The sequence below is a fragment of the Megascapheus bottae genome, chromosome 5 (genome assembly GCF_031878675.1).
Source record: "Megascapheus bottae isolate mThoBot1 chromosome 5, mThoBot2.hap1, whole genome shotgun sequence".
Classification (NCBI taxonomy): domain Eukaryota; kingdom Metazoa; phylum Chordata; class Mammalia; order Rodentia; family Geomyidae; genus Megascapheus; species Megascapheus bottae.
In genome coordinates this window covers 74,031,489-74,057,016 of record NC_143513.1, presented here as the reverse complement: position 1 = coordinate 74,057,016, position 25,528 = coordinate 74,031,489, and the positions used below count along the sequence as shown (strand labels likewise).

General features: G+C 40.2%; 1 protein-coding gene across 3 annotated transcripts in view; it reads left to right on the top strand.

Moving 5' to 3' along the window:
* Dgki (diacylglycerol kinase iota) overlaps positions 1–25,528 on the top strand; it is a 402,899-nt gene that overhangs the window by 193,590 nt on the left and 183,781 nt on the right. For 2 of the 3 annotated variants that reach the window (XM_090333372.1, XM_090333371.1), the window contains exons 7-12: positions 2,959–3,030; positions 7,437–7,553; positions 15,232–15,306; positions 15,934–16,032; positions 23,859–23,941; positions 25,366–25,426. In XM_090333372.1, coding sequence (XP_090189498.1) covers positions 7,461–7,553; positions 15,232–15,306; positions 15,934–16,032; positions 23,859–23,941; positions 25,366–25,426 — 411 coding nt within the window. In that variant the 5' untranslated portion in view covers positions 2,959–3,030; positions 7,437–7,460. Of the gene's footprint in view, positions 1–2,958; positions 3,031–7,436; positions 7,554–14,839; positions 14,963–15,231; positions 15,307–15,933; positions 16,033–23,858; positions 23,942–25,365; positions 25,427–25,528 lie in introns of all 3 variants that reach the window. The other variant, XM_090333370.1, reaches the window with a different exon arrangement.

Here is a 25,528-nt window from a genome sequence, read left to right as displayed (position 1 = left end):
TTTAGGATACTAAATAGTAGCCAAGGTTGGTATAGGTGGTAAGGCAATGCTGAGGACTGATTGTGTAAATTGAGTTGATTTTGGAGGATGGTTTAGATTTAGATTAGTAGCAGTGAGTTCAGATACAATAGGAAAACGGTGGTAAATTTTCTTATATGCTGTGTTGAGGGTAAGGAAAACAACATGGCACAAAATGTAGATATCAAAAAGAAGAAAGAACAATGTGGAAGGATAAGACCTGACTCACTATACATGAGAGCTGTTACCAAAAAGGATTGTCAGATTGATGTGGGGAAAAAATTAATTGGGAACATTCTGAATGGTTCTGGAAGCCTATGTGATAAGATTATTCTGCTAATCTGTAAGGAAAGATGTGCTGTTTGAATCTTTTTTTTTTTGCCAGTCCTGGGCTTGTGCTCAGGGCCTGAGCACTGTCCTTGGACTAGTGGTAGAGCTAGAGCTCTACCACTTGAGCCACAGCACCACTTCCAGCTTTTTCCTGTGTATGTGGTACCAAGAACCCAGGTCTTCATGCATGCTACCACTAGGCCAAACTCCTGCCCCTGCCCCCCCCCCCCCCATTTGAGTCTTGAGCCTTTTGAGCTTGAGGAAGAAACTGAAAAGGTATCACTTACTGATAGTGGTAAAGAGTGAAGGGGGAAGAACTCTCAAGGGGATATGAGTTGGAAAATGGAGCAGAGAGAGAGAGCAATCTGACACTATTGGTTGAACAGGGGGTCTGGGTGGGACAATCTGACCGGCTCATCCCCTGCCAGCTCTGGAACACCTGTTCCTACCTGATAGATCCTTTCTTAAAACATTTTCTAAAAAAGATTGCCCAAACTCCAAAGAAACATGTTTTCAATCCTTTTTGTTGCTTCCTCAAAGGTTGGTTTGAGGGCTAGTGGGAAACTTTTCAGATGTCTGTAATGTGAAGGTTTGTTTCTGCCTCTTTGGTGCCATCTTTCTTTGTTGTTGTTGTTTCATATTGACAAGTTTGGCATTGTCTTTGAAAAGCTCTGCACCTCTAATTTTGCACTGTATTGGAGTTCATATCCTGTCTGTAAATTTTTCCTGATTGATCGTTTGCAACTCTCAGGTTTTTGGGATAGGTGTGGGGGTGTGGGAGGGTTGCCAGGCACTGAAGTGGTCAACATGTGGCTATTGGTGAGTGTGTGTTCCAGTCCAGAGTGTCTCCAGAAGAGAAGAAACTGTCATAACAGAAGAGACACAGTGAGAATGCTATCAAACAAGGGGAGAGGCTTGTGTCAGGAACCTATACCCCCAATTCACCTTAGGTTCAATCATTCTTCCAGAAAGATTCACAGGATACAGTGCACAACACTCAAGTATGGTTTATTTCAATGCAAGAAGGGAGGCACTGGGAAGTGGAGTCATGTGGGTTACATGAAACAGATGAAATGTTATCCCTCAGTCTCCTTAAACACCCATTGCCCAGGTTGAATGGAATCTTGTTGCCATAAGTTATGCAAATGCTAATAGCACATGCTAAAGTTCCAGGCTCCCAGAAGGAAACAGATGATCAGCTAAACTAGGCAAATAATTTAGGCCCAGTGAGTGTTCTGGATACACTGAGATTCGGGGAAAACCTCTGAAGTCTGAGTTCTTGGATGCCGTCCTAGGACCAACCTTTCTAGCATCTCTTAAGGGTGGGATTCTTCAGCTTGCTGGGTTGGTTAACACTTTTCTGCATGGAGAATGACAGACATCATCACTTAAACTGTTGAGAAAGAGAAGTTGATGAGTTCATTTTTCCAAATCCAATGATTCTGTGTCTTCTGGATGGGCAGAAAGGAGATCAGAGGAGCTGTCACCGAGCACAGTGACGAAAGTCAGTTCTGTGCTAATGTCACCCTGTAGAAGAGCAAGAGTTGAAGAACTCAGACAGTGTGGGGGTACCAGAGGAAGAGAGGGGATGGAGAGGTAGGGGGGCTGGGGAATCTATCAAGAGCAGTAAGTAGATGCAGTGGTGAGAAGCTCTGCCTAATGCCATTGAGCATTGTTTCATAACATGCTAATTAGCAGTTACTTAAATTATCTGTACCTACAAAGGAAGACTTATTTAGCCAGTACCTTGAATAACTTTCCTTCCCATTATGTATTTTCATTTTCTTTTGACTGCCTTGTAAAAGCAAATTAAAAAGAAAAAAATCTGCCTTGTGTCACATGTTTGTTTTTACTTAGGTTTCACAGGCAGACAGCAATGCTGAGCATTGTATGTGTGGCGGGGGGATTTTTGGAGCATTCACTGAATTCTTTTCTTTGGTAAATAAGAAAGAACATCCATAGCTGTGATCACCTCTTCTGTAGTGGGTGGAAGAGTTATCCTTCATGTTCATTTAACAGGATTGTTTTTGCAATTCCATGGCTTCTATCACCACTTGTTGGTGAAGAATGAAAAAGCCTAAAAGCTGTTGCTTTAGGAAGCAGGAATCCAAAGGGTATGATTTAAATTTACAACCACAGCCTTGCACCTCTCCCAGACCCTGACCTCTAGGCATTATCTCTCTGTTATTCAATTTCTCCATTTCTGGGCTCTCAGATACTAGTGTTGGATGGAGTCTCTGAGTCATGGGACTATTACTGTACAGGATTAGATGAACCAAAATGACTTCTTTGTTGTTGGTATTTTGCTTATAATAAAAACATACCATAAATACACTTAACTATTAACAGCAACTTTTTTGTGTGTGGCTGACTTAGATACATTCATGGTGTAGGAACCACCAGCTACTCCTCTCTCACACCTCAGATGTTTCAGAAATAGAAAATCATTGTGTGGCCAGAAGGTGGAGAGCAAAGAGCTGAAAGTGGTACTTCCGTCCCCGGTGATTATGATACTAGTAGCCTTTTTTGCATCTTTGAACTTCAGGAGGGCAAGGATGGGCTGTAGTTAAGGTGGTTTAAAATACTCTGTCTCTTGTCCTAATACCCCAGGGTTTCCAGCAAAAGTTCTCCTTCCACAGTAAAGAGGTCGTGGCTATCAGCTGCTCCTGGTGCAAGCAGGCGGTAAGTCTGGGACTGAATTCAGCGATGTGGGCTCTCGGAGGATCACAATAGACTTGTGTCATTGCACGCGTCCATGACTGCAAGTGGCAAGTTATGGTAACTAAGAGTATTACTTTTTTCATCTAGGATCTTGGAAGAAGACAGGGTAAAACAGAAAAAAAGGATGTGAGCTGGGGGGACACCCAAGTGACAAAATTCACCCCTTTCCTGTTGTCCACGTTGAAGCCTGAAATCAAAGGCTAGGAAAGTGCTCCCCTGATTCTCACCCCAGGTCACCCACGCTTCTTGCCTTCCCACTAGACTGTTGGTAGGGAGGTGCAACATCAGAAAGGCAGCATTATTGTATATGGGTGACCAGCATGCTGACATGGGGCCAAGAAGGAAGAGCAAGTGCTTCCCACGTCATTTTTCAGGTCTGGATGTTATCATCATTATCCATGACCTCAGTGACTCTGTAGCCTTCCTTACAATGGAATGTGTTTATTTAGTAGGAAATCAAGGCAATTTCCCCACCTACTGATGTCCCCTCTCTCACTTTTAAAGTATAAAACCCTTCTGTTAAAACAAGATAGTTCCTTTTCGTATTTGATTTTCTACCCATTCCTTCATTCCAGTGATGCTAGTTGGGTCCAACATAGTTTGATGCCTATTTTTATAAATAAAGTTTTATTGAAACACAGCCATACATAGTTTCTTATGTGTTATCTTGTATGTGAGTATTTTTTATGCTCTAATAGGTGAAGAAATGCAACTTACATAGTGGAATCAGTTTACAAGCCTAAAATAATTAGCATCTGGGTTTTGAAAAGGGAAAAAGAAAGCTTGCTAACTCCTACTCTACTTTCTTCCTTTACCTCTTTTTGTTTTGTCTTTTGAGACAGGGTCTCTCACTCCATTTCCCAGGCTGGCCTTGAACTTGAGATCCTGCTGCCTTGGCCTTCTGTAACTAGGGTTACAAGCATGTACCACTGTGCCTGACTTCCTTCTTACTGTTTAGAATAGCTGTCATTGATTGGGCTTTTTTTGTCCCTTATTACCCAGAAGACCTAAAAGAAAGATCTATGATCTCATATCTAGATTAGGCTGGACTTGACAACTTCTTCCTCTCAAATAGTTGGTTTACAAGTACAAGACATAATTGGTACCTGGCACAGTACTGATGCCTGTTTTTTATTTGTTTGTTTTTTCAGTTAAAGCGATTGGTATTGTGGAAAATCCATAAGGTCCAAACTTATATTCTCCCTAATATAATTTCCTTCGGTCTGTAGGTTTGAGAAACTACAGTCACTAGAGAGGGATTTGTTGATCTGGAGGCTTCAGTGTGGGTTCCTGACATATCTGGCCACCTTTTTATTCTGGGCTCTACTGTCATTTTTTTTTTAGTTATCACTCCTGTGACCTTTGTGCTTCCATTCAAGTACAAAGCCATGCGACGTTTTGTTTTGTTTTTAGGCAGTACTGAGGTCTGAATCCGGGCCTTAGCACTGCTGTTCAGGAGTTCTATTTCTTGAGCCTCTGGGCTGGCCTCTTTGGGGATCGGTTATTTTTGATAGAGTGTCATGCTTCATGTACAGGTCAGTCTAGACTGTAACTCTCTCACTGTGCTTCCACATGTCCTGGGATGAGAGATGCATATATAACCACACACAGACACTGTGTGTCCTTGGCAGTATGGTATGACATCACACCTAGCCACTGGCCAAGATGGAGTCATCGGAACTTTCTCTCTCTCCTCTCTCCCTCCCTCTCTCTGTCTCTGTCTCTCTCTCTGTCTCTGTCTGTCTGTCTGTCTGTCTGTCTGTCTGTCTGTGTCTGTTTGTCTCTCTCTCTCTCTCTCTCTCTTTCTCTCTCTCTCTCTCTCTTTCCCTCTCTCTCTCTCTCTCTCTCTCTCTCTCTCTCTCTCTCTCTCTCTCTCTCTCTCTCTCTCTCTCTCTCTCTCTCTGTATCTCACTTTCTCCCCCTCCCTTCCTCCTTCCTTCATTCCTTTCTTTCCTTCCTTCTTTCTTTCTCTTCCTTCTGGCCAAGAACCATAATCTCCCCTGATCTCTGCCTCCAAAATAGCTAGGATTACAGGCTTCAGCTTCTTCACTGAAAATCTATGTCATCAAGACCATGTCTTCATCTGGGGAAGAATAGCTGTTTGATTTTCCATGGGTCCCTAATGATGCCTGGGCTGTCAGTTTCCCTGGCCTAAAATACCCACTGGTGAGATGGCATTGTGGGCAGGCTTTCTTGGATAAGCTGCATTTACTTCATTTAGACACCAGACTAGAGTCACTTATTTGTTCAGGGTTCATCACATAACCCCACTTAGAGTGACCATGTATACTCCCTTCATCTACCTGAGACACTACAAATCTCCCCTACTCTGCATCATTTGACTGTTATGGCGGAATATTCTTACATTTCCTGATTTCTCATATTGATTTTGCAGGGAATAAAAATATGAAATATTTTTGCCACAAATAACCATCATAGGAGATACAGTTTTAGTAGGACAGGTGATCCTTCTAAGGTATCTGATATGAAATAAACAAGTGAGCTTCGGTGGTTTAGGAGAAAGAACTCTGCGTTGTGATATGGATTTCATACATTTGAGTCTTAGTACTCTCCAGTCTATAGATTGGACACTGTCAAGGTTGATAATATGAGACCTTTTCCCTTTTAGAAATGCAGGTTCTAGGCACTGAGTTTACTTGAATTGTTACAAAATAAAATCAGTTAGGAAAACAGATATTCAAATAACATCCTTCTGGTATGATATTCCTTTGAGATAATTGTTTGCAGAACATAAGTAACTGTTGGTAGAGAGAATTCCTAATTATTTTATCAGTAAATTATCATGAGTTGACTGATTACAAATTAGCCTCTCCAGATCTTGAAGTTATACACAAAGGAAAACAAAGTTCTGATGTCATGTAATAAAATCAGGGTGACCATATTTGCCAGATTTTCAGTATGTGTGTGTATGTGTGTGTGTGTGTGTGTGTGTGTGTGTGTGTGTGTGTGTGTGTGAGAGAGAGAGAGAGAGAGAGAGAGAGAGAGAGAGAGAGAGAGAGAGAGTCCTAATTTATTTCTGTCATTCCAACATAGCTATTAGCAGTTATCCCCTTCATTCCGAAATTGTCTTGGTTAAAATGATAAATTACATGCTCACAAATAAGTATAATTCAAGTAGTAAATTTAAAAAATCACTATGATCGAGATGTAAAGCTCCTTATTATTGTGTGATGTTGATTTTATGTTCATGCAAAAACAGATTTCACTGGAAATCACTATCACTTTATAGTCACCAGGTGACTGGGCTGAACCCCACCACTGGGATAGCCCCTCCTCCTCTCACACTGAGGGGCTCCTATGATCATTTCTGTACCCTTCTCTCCTTCCTTAATTTAGAAAACAAGGAAACAGACCTCTCCAGTCATGCCAAGAATAATAGAACCACTTTAGCTTTCTTAAAGACTCTAGGCAAATCCAGCAGAAGCAAGCTCTCTGTACTCTGCTATCTCAGGATTAACAGCACTGCAGTAGTCTCTTTTTCTGTTTTTTTCTAAACTGAGAAAACAACCAGGGAGAATTTACATCAATGATAGATAAAGGAAAGGTTGAAGATGGGAACTGCCTTTTAGCTTGTCTTTCTCTTTCTTCAATGTTATCCTCAATCAGCCAAGTCTATAATCAGTACAGTGAATAGAACTGTGAAAAATTAGGATTAATAGAACTGTCCTATACCCTCTCCACATGTATATATTATATATATACAGAGAGAGAGGTCCATGTACAAAATTCTTATACTTATTCATAGTTTATAAGAATTCCTGATATCTTTAGTTATATATATAATTTTATTATATATAATCAGCTTATATTAGTTCTACAGGGGGAACTTCATTGTCCCATTTCCACCCATGTGAGTAATACATTCACTTTCAAGAATATATATGTAAATATTATATTAAGGAGAAGGCTTTTAGTGAGTCTCAGTCTGCTAGATGAATATCATCTTTCTTGCTTTTTCTTATATTTTGTTATCCTTAAGCAGTTGTACAAAGGGAGTTTAATTCATCAGGTCAATGTATGAGTACAATGCTGATTGGCTTTCTTGTTAGCAGTTGGAAGAGGTGTACGCTGGGCTTGAATGTGGTGTCTGATTTCTGAACTCCTGGGGAGATTGGTTGATGATGAGAATCATGAGTTCTTAGTAATTCTGTGTGTGTGTGTGTGTGTGTGTGTGTGTGTGTGTGTGTGAGAGAGAGAGAGAGAGAGAGAGAGAGAGAGAGAGAGAGAGAGAGAGAGAGAGAGAGAGCATTTACACATATGCCAGTGTATGTCTGTACTACTCATTCCTTGTGGCTACACCATTGCCTCCTGTCCAGAGTTGCTTATGAGCCTGTTTTTCTCTTTAGTTTCACAATAAGGTTACCTGCTTCATGCTGCATCACATAGAAGAACCCTGCTCCCTGGGGGCCCACGCTGCTGTTATTGTCCCACCCACCTGGATCATAAAGGTGAAGAAACCTCAGGTAACTGCCAGGACCCTAGAGCTGCTGGGCTAGTATGGAGAAAAAGTAACTACTGCAACTTGCCTTTAGTTTACCTGACCAGTCTTAGGGTTCCTATAACCTCTGCTTCCTCATCTCCTAGGTCCCATGCTTAGCTTCCAAAATCCGTCCATTAGAACAGCACTGGCCTGTGACTGGGGAGTGAGGGAGACCCGGGGAGGGCACTCCTAACACCAGCCCTGCCTTCCTCATGAAATCCAAGCTCTAGGGCAAGAACGTTTCCTCCTGTTCATGTGCTAATCACAGTCTCCTTGCTGGCTGCTCTCCAGAGTAACAGCTTAACTGGGGGTACACCACTCTCTTCTCTTCCAGCCGGGGTGACTGTGGCAAGTTCATTGTGACAAGTTCATTGTGCAGACTTCCTGGTTTGGTTACCATTTCTACCACATCCAACCAGAAAGACATACCAGGTTGCGGCCTTGCTTCCTGCGAATGGAGCAATGCTCTTTCTTTGAGGCAAAGTAGAATTCCATCTCTTAGTATTATTTTTTTTCTCCTTCCCTTATTCTCCTAAGTGTACTTCTAGGCATGGTCATAGTCTGGCTCATTATTCTGGGAGCCAGTGTGGTTTCTTGACAATGTCATAATCTTTGATAGATGCTTTCTTCCTTTGTGTTGTACATTCTAGACTGTGAGCTCTAGGTTATGAGCTCACGGACCTTCAGCATTAATAAGGAACCAGAAATCATTTCTTCCTAGGATATAGGTGCTACAGGAAGTCTTACTGAATATAGTATCTTTAAACATAGGATAGTCTGACTTCCCTGTGGCCTCTAAAGTCCCCATGTGATTTATTGCTATTGACTCAATTTTATTTAAAAACTAATGTGTCCAAGATACTATTTTGCTTTATTTGCTTCATATAGTTAAGCCTTGTCGATTAGTAATGTATAGGAATATTCTTCCTGTTTATAATCCATGGGAGCCTTTGAAAGATTCCCCCTCTCCTAAGCAAGTACAGTATCTACATTTTAAAGTGTTTTATTTTACATTTTAGAATTAAACCAAGATGTGTTAAAAGAGTCATCAAAAGTGACAGACCAAATTATATATACATTCTGCTGTCTAAAATCCAGGAGTACAAGAATCCATTAAAAAACTCTTTAATGTTTCTTCTTTGTTTCAATTTTTTCTGACAGTACTGATCAAACTCAGGACTGTGTTTTTTAGGCAGGAGCTCTATCACTTGAACTGTGTCCCCAGCTGTTTAATTTTTTCCAAACAGTTTATTAATCTTTCTAAGACTTTTGTCGCATCACATATTTATTCAGTTAAATCAAAATCTGTGGGCTGAAAGCCGAGGTTGTATCAGATAAACACTGATAACATACATGACCATTGTCTAGTCCACTGATAACAGTATCTTTAATTAAGTAAATATGTAACAGCCATGCCGAAAGATACTGTTATATGCAACATAATATCTAAAGATGAGTCAGATGAGATCTCTATATACGAAGAATATTCTCTGGAGAACACAGGAAAAACTCTGGAGTCGCTGAGCAGAGTATACGTGGATAATGACCTCTTGAAGTCTTATAAACTATTTATCCTTGGGAAAGACACATAAGATGAGGAGAGCAAGGACATAGAGAGTTCAGTGCAGCTGTGTTGACTGGGAACTATTCACATACGTCCTCAGTGGGAGACACGGAGTAGAAATATAAAACAGGAGTGAAAAAGTCAAGTCTTGTGGATTAGTAAGCTAAATGGAAAATATGCCATTCATGCTTGGCCTGGAAGAAGATGTGTCGAGGGCATTCAGAAGAGACATGAGAATGGATATTGTAAGCTAATGAAATTTATTGACAGCAGTGAAGATTGACTAGCAACTGAAGTCAGCCTTGTTTAAATGTCCAGGTCACAACAACTCCAAAGGCGAGAACGACATAAAAGTTGATTACATAGTAATTTCCCTAGAGGTATTCATAAATGCTTAAAACCATGTACCATGCTAAACCCCATGTATGGTATGACTTATTCCTATGTACACATTCTTATGAGAGTTTAATTTGCAGATTAGGCACAAAAAGAGAGTGGTAATATGAGTAATGATAGAACAACTATGATAATATACTGTGTGGAAAAAGTGTCTGAAAGTCAGAAGTTTTATTTCTGGCATTTTCCATTTAATACTTTCAGACCAGAGTTGGTTATGGATGACTAAAATGGCAGGATGTAGTACTTCAGATAAGGAAGTACTGTCAGGAAAAGTATCTTATAAAGAGGCAGAGTAAAATCACATCTTTTCCTTCTCTTAAAAACTGTCTGGCTTGAAGTCACTTAAGACTCCATGAGTGTGTAAAACCCTGCTTGGGACAAAAACAAAGGTAGGTTGGGTGGTTTATCTGGGTTTCATTACTTAGGAAAAAGAAGTTACTGGAAGTTAAAAGAGAATTTGAATATAGGCAACTGACTTTTAAAGAAATCAAATGAAAAATTAAAAAAATCTGTTGACATATTTGAAGATGCAGCTTATACAGAAAGTTACAGGTGTCAGTGTTTCACCTGTGGACTGAGCATATTAAGAGGAGAATATGTTGATTGAATGAACAGTATGAAATATACTCAAATACCAGTTCATCCAGGTCAAACTGATGGAGCAAGACCCATAGCATGTGAGTCATTTGCAGGGTAGAGGTGTAAAAGACAAGGCCGAAAAATTCTTTCACAGAAGTGTCACAGCAGAAGATTGGACCCATTTTGCAAAATGTATCTATACATTGTATTTGTGCCACTGATTCTTTCAAGTCATCTCCATCCTGTAACTTCTCCACTCATCTGAAAGTGTTTGTACAGAATAAGAGAGTAAAGTGCTGGATACAGGGACTTCTTTTTTTTTCCGGTTCTCAATCTTTACTTTACTTGCTTGTGAATGATGTTTCAAAATTATTCATAAATTTTTTCTTTCTAATATTATTTTTATCATTCATAAAATTACATTATTGAAAATTATTTCAATGTACAAATATGCCATGAAAATCAAGTCAAAGCTCGTTGACATAATTGTGACTAGTTTTTAGTGTTGTGACAAGTTATGTAACATACATATTCTTTTATATATATATGTTAATCTTTATTTTCAAGGTGATAAACTGGGTGCGGGATGGTTTCAGTTACATAAGTAAAGTAATGGGTACATTTCTTTTTAAACACTGATACAGGGACTTCTTAAAACTGAGTCAGAACCATGTGTTGCCTTTGACAGGATAATAAAACCCAGGCTTTCCGTTGTCCCTTTAGTTCAGAATGAGTAATGCATAAAATATTTTCTCCATAATAAAACAAAATTTTCAGATAAAATAGTCCCTTTCCATCAACATTTAAAATGGTAAGAATCTCTCATACCTTCCTTTTACCATTACCATTCCATTACCACTCTGGAATTTTAGTAGAAAAAGAACCTTAGAAGATAAGCAGAGTGAGTGTAGGTTCATGTGTATTTACTCTGACACCATTCTACACAGATTGGCTCCAAAGTTGCCAAGGAAAGAAAATGAAATCTTGGGAAATACTGTATAGTGGAATACATGGACTTAAGTCACTTTAAACCTCTCTGTGTATTCTGTACAATGGGTATTAATAGTTTATTTAGTGGTATCACCAGACATAAATGTTTATATTGTTTTTAACAGTCCACTGATGGTGAACAATACTGTGTTCATCCCTTATGCCACTTCCAGCTTCTTTGAGTAGTTTATTGGAGATAAAACTTTCATGGACTTTTCCTGCCTGGGCTGGCTTTGAACCTTGATCCTCATATCTCAGCCTTCTGAGTAGCTAGGATTACAGGCGTGAGCCACCAGCATCTGGTATATATATATATATATATATATATATATATATATATATATATAAACTTCCTTATGAGTTGGACAATCTTAAATTCCTAGGGAACCTGTGAAATCAAATAGGCAGCTTTATGCAATGGCCAACAGTGATCACCCGAAAATTGCCAAGCTATTTCCTTCAGTGAATTCTAAGGGTCACTTAATTCTTGTGATTTAGCTGAGCTCTTAGTGAACTCACTTCTGGGATGTTTTCTTTATTTTTCTGCTTACTCTGTCAGAGGACCACGTTTGTGCCAGTGAGCAGTAGGAACCGCAGAGATTCCAATCCTAGTTCCATGCCTCAGTCTCCTCCACTGTCAGAGTTTTGTTCACCGTATTGTGGGAAGACATCCTTTGAGATGAGATGTTTTATCTTTTGTTTTTAGACCTGTTATTACAACCAGCCATTTGTGATCCCATAACACAGGAAAAAAATCCCTCAAGAGTACTAAGAGCTAAAGTTTCATGTACAGTTGAGTGATTTATCCATAAGTGTTTTGTAACAGCCCAGGAAGGAGCCATAACTAGATAAGGGTTTTAGTGATAGGATTGCTCCTGTGGCAAGGTAAGATTGTTCTAGTTTTCTGGCCCAAGAAAACAAAAGACATTAAAAAAAATTTTTTTCTTATGTCTTTTACAAAAAAAAAGAGCATGCACAAAATGTTCAGGGAGTGACTGCTATTGAAATCAGAAAGATACAAAAAGCAGTATTAGTGTTGAGTTGCTCTTATACAGGCAACCCTTTTAGTCATTGAGCTGGTTGTCCTGGATCTAATAAAGGGACTTTGTTTTGGAGACATTTGACAAATAGAAAAGTTCCTCAACCCTATCACCAACAAGCCTTTCCAATCACTTCTTCCCATACTCTTGTGTTCACGAATGCATACTACTCAGCTGAATTCTTCAACCCATAGCAGCTCAGGCAGGACAGCGGTAGAAAGCATAGATGAATGACGGTAGTGGAACTTATTAATCAAGCCCAAGAGTCATCTTAAATCTTCCTTCATGTATCTGTTGCTCACTGAATCATGCTGCCTTCTAAAGGAAGTCACATAGCCAGACAGTCATCCATTTACACAAATGGAAGGGAGCCTTGGGAACTATGAGGCATGCTGGGAAATTCCAGAGAATTTTCTGTCACTGTTGGACCATCCTTCGCCCTGTGGGCTCACTCAGGTCATTTAACCATGCCCAGGGACAGGAAGTCATCCCCTGTGTGTGCTCTACTTGTTCTCTCAAGTGCAAAATGCCCCGGCAGCATTTGTCCCATCACGCCTGAGAAGCATTTGTATTCACTGTATCCATCTTTGGAAAGACTGCCGTGTGTCTGTCTCTATCATAGCCGAGTCCTTTGCCTCCTATGTTCAGATGTCAATCCTCATGTTTGATGTGTGTTTGGTCAGCAAAACCATCTGAAATACTGTGAATTTTATGATCGGATGAGTTTAAGAAACTTAAGTTCTTGGTCTAATCCAGCAGTTCTGTGTCTTACAGTTTTAGTATTATGTCCTGTCCAGAAGCAAAGTCTACAGGGTGTTGCTGCAAGGACTTCACCCTCCTGCATTGTTCTTGGCATGAACTGAGCTAAGACTAGAAAGCAGTAAGGGAGAATTACTCACTCCTAAGTATCCACTTCAAATCAGCTCAGGAAGTGCTGTGAACTCTAATCATATTTGTCTCTTGGTTCAGTGGTGATTTTGGTGCATTCCCTATACTAAGCATGTGTGCTGGGTATTAGGATTCTACAGCTGTGGAAGGGATAGCTAACAGTCACTCAGGTCCTTGTAACGGGATGGGTGGTGAACGACTTGTTTTACATTTACTTCTCTCATTTAGGCATCACAGCAGTCCTGAGAGTAAGGTATTGCCACTGCACCTTCAAATGAAAAGATGGTTATTTTGAAGGCTCAGCCAAGGTGGAAGAATTCATAACAGAGGTTCTAAATTTGCACACAGTGTATCAAATCCTGCTCTCTCTTCCCTGTCCTCTGCTTCTCTGTAGTCTGTACATTTTGCTCTTTTCTCCTTTGAACCAAAGTTCCTAGCCTTGAGCTCCATAAGTTTCCTTGCTTAGGATCTACCCACAAACAGTTACCTACTCTTCGGGATCCAGGTTTGAACATATTTTCTCAAGTCCACGAATGAGGCTAAGTCCTAAAGATGGTTGAGAAGGGCAGAGAGCATATTGATACCATGTTTCAGCCTGGTGATTTCCAGCCTTCTTCTCAGACTATGTGGCTGATTAAACTTTTCAAAACTCTAGATCATCTTTCTTGCCTTTAAACATAAAGTGAGATCTGTCAACATATAGCACATGCTTCCATAATGCAAAAGAGAAAAGGACTGAATGAAGGAAGCTCCATTTAGCCCAAGGGTTTAGAAACACAGAGATCCAATTCAGGAGAAAGGTCATTCACTCTGTGTGAAGGGCACTCCCAGGCTAGAAGGCAATCACAAGCTCTGGATCTCTTTTCGGAGAGAATGTGTGGTTCTGAATATGTTTTCTTTTAATCCAATGGGGGAAGAAAATGTGGGGTCACATAGTAGATCTTGAAGTTTTCCTTCATCCTTGGTGAACTCAAGTCAACTTTCTTTTTTTGTGTGTGTGTTTTGGGTCTCAATCTAAGTCAAAAATGAAATAAAAGCTGACTAGTTTGGATCTTGTTAATTTTACACTTTAGTATATATAATCTAGACTAAACTTTATTTTTGAATGTTCTAAGTAATATAATACTCTAAGAAATTGAAGGTATGATGTTCAGATTTCTTCAAGTTATTTTGAAAACTTTTGAAACTGCTTAAACCATACAAGTGTATGTTCATATGTAAACTTCTAAGTTAAGAATTCTGCATTGCAGGCTTTGAACTTGGGCAAACATCTATTATATGGTCAGTACTATCTTGCTTTGTGAAGATGTACTCATTAATTATTGAGTCCTCTAATTAAACCTGATTTTTGTCTTGTCTTCAACCAGTCAGCCGTGAGTGTTCTCTAAAGAGTTCTTCTATAAACATCTATAGCAAATATGGAGTTAATGGCTAGCTTGAATTAGTCCCCAAATTGTGGTCCATAAAAATCCCGAGGAAGAGAAAGTGAATTTAAGGGTCACTGTATTGCAACAAGTTTGAGATAGTTCCCGAAGAAGAAAGAGTCAAGACTAATAGGAGAGGGAAGACTTTAAAGAGATAAAGAAAGGAAAATAACTCCAGGTGAATTACTGTTCCGCATTTTAAAAATTAGACACCACTGCTGCTATAGACAGACTGCAAAGTTCTGTTGGACTCAAGTAGCTTTGTAACTATTCTTATAATAGAATAGTAAAAAAAAACTGTAAAAGAAAAAAAGTTGAAGATAAAGAAAAAGACTTAAAAACAAACATGGAAAAAATGGCCTCCTCTTTTTACATTTCCACATAGGTGATCTCCATACCAGGAGATGAACTTGAGCTTGGTTGGGCGGGAGACGGACCTGGTTGGGCGGGAGACTGGAGCCCCTCAGAAAATTTGGGATTCTTCCATTTTTACTGGGAGGGTTGGCAGGTATACCATGTGTTGTCATGTGAGTCCATGAGAGCCCCCGGGCTCTAATCCACTGCCCTGTACGTGGCGGGGCGTCAGTCGCTCACTCCGAAGCACTCAACTGGTTTCTGTCTGTGGCTTACCCATGAGAGTGGCTTGGCAGTGTCAAAGCATGAGAAGCACGCGGCCAGCAACAGCATGCGCTGCCGTCAGTCATTTCTACATGGTTCTGCATGGCGACTTCTGAGCTGTCTGCCTCCTGGCTCAGGCGCTGCCTTCTTTCCCTACAGAACTCCCTGAAGGCCTCCAGCCGGAAGAAGAAGAGAACAAGCTTTAAAAGGAAAGCCAGCAAAAGGGGAGCAGAAGTAAGTGCTTTGCTGGTGCTGAGAGCTGTAGCTTTTCTTCCATAATCTATTTGAGCTACACCAAATACTTTCCTTGTGTGTCTCCTTCCCCTGTTTAATTCTTTTACTTCCCTCCAACCATACCTAAATGCTATTTTGTTCTGAATTACGGATGACTAACTAGATCAACTGATGATGATAAGGATGAACTAGCACTTCTAGAATTCTTAGAGTACACAGAATAAAATCAAAGGAAATGGCATAGCTACCTGGAGCAAAATTATGGTTTGAGATATTTTTCTTCCAGATTGTATGGATATATGGATATCCCTATGGGGATTGAGGAAACTTTTTTTTTTCTTCTTGCCCACCAAGGTTCCTTTGTATAGCATTATGGGACCATACAAAATTAATAGACGGGCCATGGACAACCAATGAGAAGCATAGGAGAAACATCTGTGTGTACCAGATAATTTTGTGGGCCTAATTTGGCCTGTAGGCCCAGCATCCCCAACCCCTGTGAGATACAGGGTTTGGGGTGGGGTGGTGGTGAAGATGGGCCTTTCTTCATTTGCCTTCATGCTGTTGGGATGGCAGTCCTAACTGTGCTGCTCTCTCTCCCTCTCTCCCTCTCTCTCTGTCTCTCAGCAGGAAAACAAAGGGCGCCCTTTTGTGATAAAGCCTATTTCCTCTCCTCTCATGAAGCCTTTGCTTGTGTTTGTGAACCCCAAGAGTGGAGGAAACCAGGTGAGTCACCCTGAACAGCATGGCCAGTTGATGATTCCTTAAACACAGTTTCTGGCACAAATGGGAGTTCCTCCACAAGGAGTGCTGAAGTTTCCCAGGACAAGACAGAACCTAGAGCTTCTTCAGTTTATCCCTCAATGTATATATTAAACCGTACCAGAGAGCCTTCCAAAACCTTAGCACTTTAATTCTTCTTTCCCTTCCCTAATTTTTAAGGAAGATCATTTCAGAATTTCTCATAGCTAATACACTTCAGGGATTCTTGATTCTTAGTAATTTTTTGGGTCGGTTGTGGAACTTGAACTCAGGGCCTGAGCTCTTTCATTCAAGGCTAGAGCACTACCAGTTTGAGCCATAGCTCCACTTCCTGTTTTCTGATGGTTAATTGGAGTCTTATGGACTTTCCTGCCCAGGCTGACTTTGAACCACAATCCTCAGATCTCAGCCTCCCGAGTAGCTAGGATTATAGGCATGAGCCACCAGCGCCTGAATTTCTTGGTAATTTCTTTACCAACTTTTCTTTTTCTTTTTTTTTTTTTTGCATGGTAATTTAGACTGAACATTTTTGTGCTACTACTGGGGCTTGAACTCAGTGCCGGGCTGTCCCTTAGGCTTTTCCCTCAAGTTTGGCACTGAACTGCTATAGCACTATTTCTAGATTTTTGGTGGCTACTTGAAGATAAGAATCTCACAGATTTTTGTACTAGAGATGACTTCAAACTCTTCACCTCAGATCTCAGCCTCCTGAGTAACTAGGATATGTTGGTGTGGGTCACTGGTGTCCTGCTCCAGGCTCACCTGCGCTTTTCCCTGTCCATGGAGGAAAGGGAAAGCACTGACTCTTCTATCACAGAAGTCATGAGCATATCGCATCAAGGGATGTATTCAAATGATTGTCTTTGATTTCTCCCCAAATCCTTGAGTACAGTTAATACCTTTGTTGGCAATAAGGAAACACAAATTATAAACTTAATGAGTTAACTTTAGTTGCAAACCTCCAATGAACTGCAAGGGTAGATTTTTAAATTCAAAATCTAGACCTTACTTTTATATCAAATTTTCTTCCTACTTTCTGAGATTTCTCATTAACTCCATCCTAGGGTCTTATTAATACTCTTCTATGGACTTTATTTTTGTATTAATTTCATATGTCTGGATGTAAAATATATTCTCTGTACATTAAGCATACATTTTAGATTTTCAGACAAGATTCCTTGAAAATTTATTATATACAAATAGATATTTGAGAGTATATAGTTAGTTCAAATGATGTTATTATTACAAAAGACAATATTTTCTAGAATGTAGTGGTTATAATAAAGCTGTTAGGAGAATTTATTACTTCAATCTTTCTCCTTTTTGCTCTTTACTCAGAATTCCTGATACCTTTGCATTAGAAGTATTTATTAGCATTGTAGGGAAAATGGGTTATAAGCAAGCAATTTGTTTTTAACATTGTATATTTTTGTGTTGCTGAGAGATGACCTTCATGATTGCTTTCATAATGTAATGACTGTGATTCCAGGGCTGTCAATAGAGGAAGATTAAGAATGGATTTCTTACTAATGAGGTTTCCTCCTCTTATCAAGGGTTAAGGACATGCTTGTAAACTATAGACAGAGCTGAGCAAATGTATTTGAGTACAACATGCTAACTACAATCACATATATTTCATCATAACTACTCATCCACACAACGCATTTATTAAATCATTCTAAGCTTTTCTCCCTCTTTGGCACCCAGAAGCCCCTAAGTTATCCCTCCGTTAGAAAACTGACAATTGAGGTTCAGCCTGTTTTTGTTTTAATCTGGGTTAGTTATTAATGTTAGTTATTATCGTTACTTCTAGTTCTTTCTAAAGAGGACACAGGTTAAGGAAGCATCAGTGAATTTCTAAGGATTTCTTGTTTGTGAATGACACGGAAGGGGCAGATGAAGAGAGGTGCTCCAGCCACATGCACTGTATGTGAGCTCTACGTGGAAAAAGTCAGGCTGCAGGTGAGCTGTGACCTCAGAGAGACAAGGTCACAGTGCCAGGAAAGTGGGTGAAATTGAAGAGGGGCAAATGTGGTTACGTGGAGGAGGAAAGTCTGGTGCTATACCCTTTCCCTTCTCTACTGTGGCAAATTCGTGCTCATCCCCTCCCTAACCAATTCTCACAGTCATTCTCTCCAATAGATTCCAGCATGTGAACCACTACAAAAGTGCTCTTCTGTCCTGTGCTCTTCTGTACAGTCTCTAGGATGTCAGTGTCTGCCCCTTGTGATGTTTACTTGCTAGTGTATGGTACATGCGAAGGATCGGGTGGTGAGCAGTTACGAATAGAAGAAGAGAGTAGAAGAATGAATTCCTTCATGAAAAACTGAATGATTTTGAAGACAGTGTGATGAGTGGAAATGCATATGAAGGTATTGGAAATGAGATTAGGTAAAGATCCAGGAGCCTGTGGAGAGCAGTCTTCAATATCTGGATGTTCAATCTTCAGTCTGTCTTAAAGATTTGGTTTTTCGAGGAATTGGGCTCGATGTCACAGAGACTAGGTTATGTATTCCTTCCTGAGGAGTCCTGAGAGACCTCATGGTTGCTATCTGGTGCTCTGTGGCTGAGCCATATCTCCAGCTCTCCTTTGTCTGTTGATTATTTTCAGATAAGAATCTCACTTTCTATCAGGTACATTCCTGGGTACACTCCCTTTATTTTCCATTTTTATATGCATATTGCTAAGTAGTTGTTTTTTCCCCTGAGTAATTAACTTATTTATCTGCTTTTAGACAGAACACATTTCTATTTCATCCTTCCTCTGAAACTTAAGCTTCAATTTTTGTGGCTTTTTTTTTTCTCCCAGTAACTGTATCACATTGCCATCTACTGGTAGAAAAATTACCTGCAGCTTTTCCCCCTTTATTTTATGTGTAATGGAAATATTGAGATAAACATATACACGGATGATTTATATGCCCTTCTTTGTGACAATGTTTCTTGAAAAGTAATTTTTAGTATTTCCTTTATGTAGCCACAGTGCTCTTCTTTCATAAAATTTACAAGGAAAAGGGGGCCCAGGCTCATTGAGAAGACACTAAACATGCGTTATACTACTGTGACTGTAAGGCTTTGAATTATTCAAGGGATCAGGCACTGGGACAGTGATTAAAATATCCACTTTAAGGATGGGGAGCAAGTTAAAGTGATATAGCCCTATCTGTGTGAAGGGGTATAGCCCTACCTGTGTGAAGCCCTGAGTTCAATCCCCACTACTTCCACAAAATAAAAAAAAATCAATTTTGAGTAACTCTTTGTGGAAGAGAGGCAGAAGGGGGGGCACAGAGGTAACTCCAAGCAAATCTCTGTGCTGGAAACCTTAGTGGGCTAGAGAAATAGTCGTCCTTTGTACTTCTGTCTTCTCTAACCTCTAATATTCACATCCATCTATCCGTCTGTCTGTCTGTCTGTCTGTCTGTCTGTCCTGGAGACATGGCCTGTCTGTGTAGCCCAGGCTGGCTTCAAACTTGAGAACATGTTGCCTCTGTCTGACTAGTTCTGGGATTTCAAGCATGTACCCCTGTGCGCATATACTTCTAAACTTATTCCTCTTCAGTGCCTGCACAGTTTTCTAGCTGTGTATTGCTGACTCTTCCCATGTCTCATTATGCCCCGCCTTCTAGCTGTCTTCTAGATGACTTGATGATAAATTTAGGATCTAGGTAACCAGCTCTGTGAGTTGAAGCAAGAGCTGGACTCTGGCTCTTCATACTATCCAGTGTGGATTTGCAGAGCAGAGAGGTAGTAAAAGATCTCTGGAGCAGAGCTCCCATGTAATGACCAATAGCGAGCGGTGAGGGAGGATTGTTCAGCCAGCGAACAGCGTCATGCTGGATGAGCTCTCATCACGGTCTGTGAAGAGCAGTCGCAGATTGAGACCACCCTCCCGACAGCAAGTGGCCAGTCACGTCAAGTTGGGTAGAAAGGAAAGAGAAATAAATGACTTCAGATGAAATGAGAGACTCCAAACTCTTTCCAGATACTTGGAAAACAACTTCAGTGAAGAAATAACTTTTGGTAATGTTGGAAGTATTTTAATCTGGGGATAGCTTTAAAATGGTGTGCATTGAAGTTTGCCTCCTGTGATTTAGAGCGGGCTAGGAGAAAACCCAGAACAGTAAATGTGAACAGCTCCTCTTAAAATCTTGTTTAAGTAGCTGTACACAACCCAATCAAGTGATGTAAAGTCCTTGTGTACAAGTCATAATATTGGTGGGATCATTGGGGAAGCTCAGCCATAAGCTAAGCCATATTGGTCTAGAACCTGTGTGTCAGAGGCTGAAATAGTAAGGTGTGAGAATGCCACCCTGGCATCTACGTGACTCTGTTTTCCACAACAGAAATCTCAGGCTTTTTCACATGCACAGCTTGGTGAACAAGTTACTTTCCCAGTTTTGTTTCCTATCGCCCCCCTGTATCACAACTCATAAAACTTTACAGACTGTAGCTTTATGCAGTTTGTACTATATTGGCTCTTTCACACCTCTCATGCCTTCACCTGGAATCTGTTCCTCCACTGTATCCAGACAGAGGTGCTAACTCTACCCAGGTTTCAAAATACGGCTCAGGTATCAGAGCTGACTTTTACTTAGGTAATAACTTCTCTGAACACCCAGGATTCTCATGGCTGTCTCTGTCATAGCATTTCAGTGAATTGATGTACTTTATATGATTTCCTCTTGGCAGATTCTGGGGAGAGCATGTGAGTACACAGATAGACACAGAGAAAGGAGCTTAACTGATATTTACTGAAGTGATAGTTGTTTTAGGGGATTGTATAGACTTTACTTCTTAGGCTCATCCACTAATATTATTGCTCCAATGTACTTATTGTCTGGACCATTGTAATTCGGCAGCATGCCTGCATGATAAAAACCGAGACTTAGGGATCTACCTGAATGATCCTGCAGTAATTGGAGGACAGTGGCCAGGTCCTGTGAACTGACCTCTTTGCCATTGTTTCTACACAGTCCCAAGTCATGATCATTACCTTTTGCTTGGTAAATCTGGTGGGACTGCCTTCTGAGAGCCCAATAATCTCCGTCTGGTTCATCTTTCCATTCTCCCACTTGAAATTTCTGGGTGCTAGTGCAGGGATGAAGGATTCTTGTTTATTTTCCTTTCTAACATCTGTTTCCAGAAAGTTACATTCTCTTCTAGAGCTTCCCATCCTTCCAGAGCCAGAGCAGGAAAGATGACTGTCTCTTCACTCCTAAGCAATATTCAGTTGTATTATGTCTGAAAAACTAACGTTCTCTGGTCACTGAGGTCTTATGTCTACCACGTGTATTGAAACTTCCACGTTCAGACAAGTAGAGCTTTGGATTGAAGCTGGATCTTGTACATTCAGCACATAGCATGTGACGACTAGGAGAGTTCTTGAGACTTGCTAGTAAAGGACAATTATGTGCAACTGAGTAGATTTCCTCCTGCCATTTGGAAAGGAAAGGAATCACCCCTTCCCCAGTGAGCTGGTATCTATCAGGCCTATCAGTTCTATCTAATGAATTACTTCTATTAAAGCCCTAATGTAGTTTATCCTACCAGTAGCGGTAAAATGAATGGGACTTACTTAAATGTGGGAGTTAGACTTTATGTTCTTTTACTCGCTAGAATTGCTCTTAAAAATGTTTTCATTCAGACACATACTTTTTCTGAATGATTAACATGTTTGGGAGAGATTACTTTAAAAGATCAATCTTTTAAAGGAAGGAATTGTATCATGCCTGGATATCTGTTCTGGCAGATGACTGCCCAGTGGTGCAGGTTAATTCTCCTCTAGCCTGGGTTCTTCTCCGAGTGAACCACAGAGTGGGGATGGTTCTGCCCAGAGACACATGCAGTGGATTGATTTCCCAGGCCTCAGTACAACTCCTCCCTCAAAAGGAGATACCAAATAATGCCGATGCAATTAGCAGGAGCTGAACATGAGCAAGACAGAAACCATCTAACTGTTCAGATCTTTTAAGTTGGGAAAAATAGTTTCTCTATGCCGTGTGTGTGTGTGTGTGTGTGTGTGTGTGTGTGTGTGTGTGTATTAAAGGAGTTAATTACCTCACAGAGTGCAGAAAAGGAGATGCTAAAATGGCGACATGCCTGCTGTTGCAACAGAGTGGGGAGGGATAATAATTAACACACACCATTCACACAGGGCCCTGGGAATCTACAACTGAAAAATTAATTTCCCAGCAAGTCAGTTGGATATGTTCTTTAAGCTGATTGGTCATTAAAAAGACTCTTAGCTCACCTATTCAGGAGGAAACATTATTGAAAGCATCCTGTACACACTTGGTAGCAAGCCCCAACCCAGGATAAATGAAAAGAATTGAGGACTTACTGAGCTAACGAAAAGAATTGAGGACTTACTGAGCTATTGTCTCTAAATTCATGTTTGTATTGGACAGGAAGTAAAATATGTCATTTGGGGTAACAGGAGGACCAGCTATGATAATTAAGGGTAGTGTGTTATCCCAAACATCAGAGCAGGCACAGGGTGAGGCAGAGCTTGTAGATTATAGGTTTGGATGATATGTAGAACAAAGAAAGACCTGCACAGGCCTCCAACAATGGGCCTGCAATGGGATAATTATTACCACACTGTAGCCTTCACACCAAGCAGGGTGACTGCTGAAGAGAAGAACAAAGAGCAAAGAGAAAGGGGCTGATACCTGCCAGGATCCGTTTTGGGCCACATACTGGGCTAGTTATTGCTGATTCATTGCTCTTATAGAATCCCCCCTGGAAGGGCATGCCATCTACTTCAGGCACCGTGAAGTGCTCCTGACCCAGTAAGAACTCCCAAGCTCTGACTCAAGCCTCAGGGTATTTCTATTCTATCAGGCCGACCAGCCTAGGGAGATTTTAGGAAAATGCAATCACTATGGTTTGGCAGGTGACAGACTCTGTTAACTGGTCAAACATTGTCTGCTGTGGTTGATCAAATGAAGTCTTTTTCTTTTTAAAGATCAGTGTTGAAGTTGTTTTGGTACCAATCAATACAAGAGACTCTGTTCATGTCTTTAAACTCAGTCTACCCTATACATTCCAAAACGCCTTATATCTTCATGATGATAGCTGCTATGAATGTCACAGTTCCTTCAAAGGCTCCATAAATGTTCATGTCTGAGAAAAGGCTTGGATATAATTGATACAAGCAAATAGACAAACAGGCAATTAGTGTCCAAGTAAGTTAGGGTCTATACAAAAGAGGACAAGTTTTATATGGTATGGAAAGATGGATGAGTAGCATGTATATGAAAATAGGTTCATCTGGTTACACTTTTGCTTCAGGTAGAAAAATTGCTTCAATTAAATAATGTATAACAGTATTGCTCACGTGACATATTACGTAGATGGTAATGGTTTGCATTATAATGTAAAAATTAGTGTGAAATTGTGTGGCTCACGCCTTCCCTATATGTTTTTCTTCACTATTAAGTATTAGTGGGTAGATAATATTCTGTAAGCATCCATGAGATGTCAAGCATAGTGCTGTGGTCTCCAAACATAGCAGGCAATCCTTGCAACAGCATTATGGGGGAGATACTCTGTGCTCTGTACTAAAAGAATGGGAGGCTGTGCTTCAGGAAATTAAGAAATTGGCCTGGCATTACACGGGAATAAGGGCATTCACCTCACTGGACATGCAACTCAAGCTTATGGTTTTAACCACATTTCTATACTGTTTATAGTTACCTGTTTTTTTTAGGTATAGCAAATTTGTTTCTATTTTGCGAATACTGAAAACTTTCTTCTATTATGGTCATTTTTCTTTTATTCCTTTCCAGGGAACCAAAGTCCTGCAGATGTTCATGTGGTACTTGAACCCACGACAAGTTTTTGATCTTTCTCAGGAAGGGCCAAAAGATGCGTAAGTCTGAAAATATCCTCTAGGGTCCATCAGAATCTACAGCAAGTGAGGACTTTAGGATTTCAGCTGACGTCTGTTATCTGGTTTACCTGGTGAAATATGTCTTGCTCGTCTCTCCTCTACTTTCTATGTTTCTGCTTTCCTTCTCTTGAAACTTTATTTGATGATTCCCACTACTTGTCCTCAGGCTTATGTTCTTTGTTTTCTGTTTTCTTTTTTTTGGTGGGTCATGGGGCTTGAACTCAGCCTGGGTGTTGTTCCTGAGCCCTTCAGTTCAAGACTACCACCCTACCCTTGGGCCTGGGCATTGTGCCTGAGCTCTTCAGCTCAAGGCTACCGTGCCCCACTTGCTGTGCCCTTGAGCCAAGCCTCACTTCCCATTTTCTGGAGGTTAATTAGAGATAAGAGTCTCAGGTCCTTTTGTGCCTACTGGCTTTGAACCTTGATTCTCAGATCTCAGCCTCCTGAGCAGCTAGGATTATAGGCGTGAGCCACCGCCTGGCTGATACAGTGTGTTTTCAAGCATAGAATAGAACATGAACTGGGAAAGTTAAATTTCTGTTATGAATTTCTTTGCCACTAGAGTTTGCTGTTAGCCTTCTTTTTTCCCCCCTGTTCATTTGTATTAAGGTAAATCTGCTACTCAGGCTCATATTCTTTATAGACTTAATTTTTCTAATATTTTTTTATCACATCACTTAGACTTTAAGGAGACACTTCAGAGAGAACAAGATAGGAGAAACAAAATTTCCAGGGGAGAAAAATCATGGCACTTCAAATTAGTGATTATTTTTCTGGGTCAAACCACATACTTTAGCTACAGGTTATCATTGTATTTTCTTGAGAGACAGCAAGAAAAATAAAATGAGCAAACCTCAAGTAGGAAACTAAAAGAATAATTAGTATGTCTCTTTACTTTGGATATGGAAGGTCTTGAAGGATAGACATATATGGGTGTTGTAGAAAATGATTAGAATTAAGAGCAGAAATGATGGGTTTGAAAAATGAATAGATCTAGGTGGACCTAATAAAATATAAAGAAGAAACACGTACAAAAAAACCCAATTGATAACCAGTTAATGGTATTTTCTCTAAGAAAGGAAAGGAGGCAAAAAGAAAAAGAAGACAAGAAGTAAAAGGATTGAAAAGAGAAATAAATGCATGTTGACAAGAGGACTGCAATTGGGAGAATTAAGGATTTGAGAGTATCTCAATTCCACTCTGTTGTTGGCCATTTAAAAATATATTTTCCACCTGTCTTGAGGCAGTTGGACTTGGGACTCTTGAGTTTCCATGGAAACGGGTTCTTTTGGTGTCATCATCTTCATGAAATAGGTTTTCTCCAGTAGACACCACCCTTCTCCATGTCATGTTGCATTTTCTCTGTGCCATAAGAAGTAATGGCTTCTTTTGTTTCCTTATAGGCTTGAGTTGTATAGGAAAGTCCCAAATCTACGAATTCTGGCGTGTGGTGGTGATGGAACGGTAGGTCCTTGAAAGAGAATTCATTTTTCTATCTTATTTTTCCTAGTTTAAAATGATTATTATTATTGTTATGACTTATTTTCTGTGACAGTGTTCTTCATT